Genomic DNA, 4,693 nt, shown 5'->3' on the forward strand with positions numbered 1-4,693 from the left:
GTTTTGGGCTTACTGATAAAGCAAATGCAAGCAAAAGGATCAACGGGTTGATCTTTCCTTGGCCGCTGCGCTATTGGGGACTTAGAAGGGCTGTTCAACATCATCGCCTCCTCCATGCTTATTTCTCTTCCTTGGCATATGACTTTGACCACACACATTTCTGCTGCGGAGCTCCTCATTATCAGTTCAGGAACACTGTTTCCTTTTATCACCGCTGCTTTCCTACAAGAAGCCACAAAGAGAGAAGGGTGTCCTGTCATCTGACAACTGAAAGAGTTGCCGGGTTCATCTTGTGTATAATATACCTAGCATTAGACTTGTCGATCCCAAGAACAAGCTTCTTAATGTTAAGAATGGTAATGAGGTCTTGTATAGCCTTAGCCACCGAGTCACTCTCAACCAGTATCGTCTCCACCTTCACCTGTGTTTCTCACTTACTCTCTCATATGTTAGCTTACATTCACTCTTAATCATCCAAACAAACACCAAGAGATAGAAAGAGAGATGGGACCTTAGAAGCAGAGCAGGCATGAAGGAATTTGAGCAACAGAGTTCTTCTTTTTTCCCTTTCCTGAGACATAAAGCTTTCAACTTGTTCTTGACTTGCTTTCTCCCTCGTTAGCCTCCCCACTACAAGGATCATACATACACTTGAGTGATGACACACATCTAACAAAAGATAAGAAGTGGACAAGGATATATACAGACAGGGGTAAGGGATGAAGCGAGTCTCAGGGAAGACATGGATGAGAAAGAGAAGAGTTGAGGAAGAGGTGATAAGATTGTCAATAGCCCAACGCAATGCATCCATGCTCGAGTCTCCTTTCCCAACCCCAACATACACGTTGTCATCTCCGTTCATCGACACTGTTCCACTGCTTCTTCCTTCCAACTCTCTCTCTCTCACACTCTCCAGTCCTCTCCTTCCATCCTCTTCCTCCTCCGCCTCCTCTATCTCATTGCTCCTCCGTTGCATCTCAAGTATTCTCCCGTTGACTTTTTTATTTTTTTTGCTCTTCTTCTGCCCTCTCTACCCCATCAAATATTCATCCGTTCCTTCAATATATATATGCAATCTACATGTGCCTGTGGTCGTCTGTGGAATGTAGACCTTATACTTGCGTGTGAGTTTTGTGAAAGACTGAACTTTTCAAGACATTGTATCTTTTACTATTTTACATATCATGACGATTTCCACGTATGTGTGAATTTATAAAATAAATTCCGTTAAGTAAACAAACTTGATCATTCATTTGCATCATCCAACTTTGGAAATATATTTATATAGTTTATTTTGGTCAGAGTTTTGAAACTAAAATTGGGTCAACGTCCTTTGCTCTTTGTTTATTGGCAACTGCAGCTTGGGCATAAACAATCAAAGATGCATATGTGTGCAAGGTCGAATATCCGAATCTCAAGCAGGAATCTTTATTTTTAATAATCTTAAGTCAAAACACATAAAATTGCAACAAACAAACAAAACATTTGATGCATTCTTCTGAGTTCTGACATTCATGAATTCTTCCATGTTTAATGTCTCCGGGTATAATGGTTCTCAGGAAATCAAGTAATAAGGTGATTTGTTAAACGTTTTTAATCGATGTTTTTCACTATGAAATACAAATGAACAAATAATCTGTAAATCATCTAATCGAATGTATAAAATCCAATAGTCTGTTACTCAACAGGCAACAATGCATCTCGACCAACTTGTAAAACGAGTTCGGTTGGTTCACAAAATTCTACAATTCAACTTAAAAAAAAAATAGTAGACATGTTCAAAAGATTTTTATTTAAAGTTGGCAAAAAAATCAAATATTATTATAAATTATAATCATTTTAAAAAATCTTTAGTTACTAAAACTTAAAATGATGTATATGTTGATAAATAAGTTAGAGAGTAAAGAATGATATGAGAGATTGGATTTCATATTATTTTGACTCGGAAAATCGCACGGAAAAATGAAAGTTTCAAGAGATTAACATTGGTAAGCCATGTTTTAGAGAGGAAATTTGATAATAATTCTCTAATTGAGAGTATTTCAATTCAATTATATAATTTCTAAACTGGTTATACAGCTATTCACTTTTCTGACTTATCAGGTTTTGTTAAAAACATTTTTTTTATAATCTTTTATAATCTTAATCACTTTTTATTTGATTTAGATGTGCTCATCATCGACTCTTTTGCCAAAAAAAAAAAGTTAGATGAGTTAAATTTGTATACGAAAGAGGAAAGTGGATGATTGCAATATTTGTTATATGATTGCTAGTTAAAACACGACTCCTAGTCCTCAGGTAGCATCAATCCATATTTGTTATATGATTGCTAGTTTTGTTTGTATTAAACCTTTCTGACTTTTTTGATGCACAAAGACCCACTCGAAGGAAGCTTCAATATTTTGATGATGTTGACTTAGATCATTCAGACATCCAAAGTCCAACATAGGGAAACGGGACCAGAGCCATAGAATCTCGCAAGAAGAATATGAGCTATGCCAAATTCGTTATTGCCATATCTTTTGTTGTTGTGGCTCTCTTTACAACCGTGGTGTTTATGGTGAATCAAGATGATGATGTTGGTTACTACACTGTTCCTACATGATTTACCTCTTATTGGTGGTCAGTTTACTTTAATCTTCTTCTACTTGTTCTCATATTGTTTTGTATGAAAATCTGTTGACTTAAACAATGTTTGTATAAATGTGGCAATATATTGGTGATATGATATCTAACCAAATATTTGGTGATAATGGGCTATCCAAATTGTCATGAAGCCCAGACACATCTAACCAAATACTTTTAATTAGCCCATAAAGCAATTCATCTATGGTATCTCTGGCCGCTAAATTTTTCTAATACGCCACAAAATGCCCTTATTTATAGTTATTAAACCACTTGAAAAGTAATTAAAACGTTCCTAAAAAGACAACTTTGAATATTTGACCCCAAAAAAAAAAAAAAAGCAGTAAAAAAGAGACCAACTTTGTATGCCAATATCCATCTTATGATCTGTTCTGCTCTCAGTAAACGACAAACACAAGGCTCACCACCAAATCAGCTACGAGCTCATTCATAATCATACAATAAACGATAAAACAAAGCTTTAGCAAGTTGTCGAAACTTCACCCTACAATTAAATGTTCCTTAAAACTATTTCAAAGTTTGAATCTTCCTCTCTGTGTTATTTTTCGTTGGTTCATTGAGAACAATCAGACTTTTTAACTCGTCCCATTGACCAAGCACCACAAGAGGAAGAGGAAATCAAAATGGGTTTTGGGAGTATTATCATTCAACAAATCCCACACAAAGTAATCAGAAGTTGCTTTGTAATTTTGGCTAGGACCAGTCTTAATCAAAGTAGTTCGTCTCTTAAAACGAGTTTCTACTTGTCATTAAAAGTGTATATTTTTGTTGGGAGTTTATTAGGTTCTCCTCCTACCACCTCTTAGTTGACCTTTAATGATGGACTCAATAGTTTGGTGCAAAGTGACAAAAAAAGGGTAAGAAAACAAAAGTCGATCTTGAAGATTTTTATATAAATTTTTTTTTTCTGGGCAATCCTGTTTGGTTGCCAAGGAAGTGAGCCACCAAAACAATGGGGATCGTTTCAGAAGAAGCCATTGATGAATTTCAGGAGCTGATGGATCAAGGTCTGACCTTTTTCCTCTTTACTTTTCCTCTGTTTCTACTTTGATTTCTAATTAGCGATTACTGAATCTATCTGGTAAAAATTTGTTCTAGCTGAGGAGCCGTTGAAGAAAACATTTGAGGTATGTTCTTGGAAATGGGTCAACTGAGAGCAGATCACAGTACAGATACATTAGATTCTCCATAAATTTCTCACTTTTAAAGTTTAGGCGGTGGAGAAAAAAACCTTTACTCAAATTTGATCTGGGGTTTGAATCTATCATCTATGATGTTGGCCTGAAAAGGAAGGTGTGTTTTTTTGTGAATCTACAGAGAGTCCATCAGGGATATCTGAGGGAGAATTTGGGTCGTTTTCTGAAAGCACGAGACTGGAACGTATGCAAAGCTCACACAATGGTATGCCTCCCAAACTCTTTGTGTGCTTTGAGTGACTCCATCCAAAGTCTCTCTGTCTTGTCTGATTGCACACACCGCTTCTTACTCCACTTTCAGCTGGTTGAGTGTTTGCGTTGGAGGGTGGATAATGAAATTGACAGTATCCTATCCGTGAGTTTATTCGTTCCTTCTTTCCTTTAATCTGTTCTGCTTTGAGAGCTAAAAATTTGATATTTTGATGCTTTTGGTTTTGTGCAGAAACCCATTGTTCCTACTGAGTTGTATTGGGACGTACGAGATTCTCAACTAATAGGAATGTCAGGTTACACCAAAGAGGTAGCCTCCTTAATTAGTTCCCATGATTCCATTTCCTTTTCTGATCAAAACAGATTCTCTCTTTCTTGATATTGCTTCTTCCTTGACGTTTAGGGCTTGCCTGTCTTTGCTATTGGCGTCGGCCTCAGCACATTTGATAAAGCTTCTGTAAGTTGCTTCATTGTTTTCTCGCACTTTTGACAATCAGTCAGATGACAAACAAAAAAAATGAATGTTCTTCTCTTCTTCCACATACAGGTTCACTACTATGTCCAGTCCCACATACAAATCAATGAGTATAGAGACCGTGTATTACTGGTAAGTACATGCCAGATTGCTACACTCTTTTTTT

The 4,693-nt window shown here is 36.4% G+C and overlaps 2 protein-coding genes across 2 annotated transcripts in view; one reads left to right on the forward strand and one right to left on the reverse strand.

The window, feature by feature from the left end:
- On the reverse strand, positions 6 to 1,071 carry LOC104724588 (U-box domain-containing protein 37-like; the record flags this gene model as incomplete). The annotated part of the gene is made up of 4 exons (XM_010443104.2): positions 709 to 1,071; positions 512 to 630; positions 306 to 421; positions 6 to 222 (listed from the first exon to the last, which is right to left on the reverse strand). Coding segments are annotated over exons 1-4 (720 nt in total), but the record flags the coding sequence as incomplete, so codon positions are not given.
- Positions 3,341 to 4,693, forward strand: part of LOC104724589 (SEC14 cytosolic factor-like) — a gene marked incomplete in the record, with an annotated part of 4,285 nt that continues 2,932 nt past the window's right edge. The window contains 6 exon segments of the mRNA XM_010443105.2: positions 3,341 to 3,653; positions 3,745 to 3,773; positions 3,964 to 4,047; positions 4,144 to 4,197; positions 4,285 to 4,362; positions 4,456 to 4,509. Of these exon segments, the coding sequence (XP_010441407.1) occupies positions 3,599 to 3,653; positions 3,745 to 3,773; positions 3,964 to 4,047; positions 4,144 to 4,197; positions 4,285 to 4,362; positions 4,456 to 4,509 (354 nt within the window).

The sequence above is a fragment of the Camelina sativa genome, chromosome 11 (genome assembly GCF_000633955.1).
Source record: "Camelina sativa cultivar DH55 chromosome 11, Cs, whole genome shotgun sequence".
NCBI classification, from domain to species: domain Eukaryota; kingdom Viridiplantae; phylum Streptophyta; class Magnoliopsida; order Brassicales; family Brassicaceae; genus Camelina; species Camelina sativa.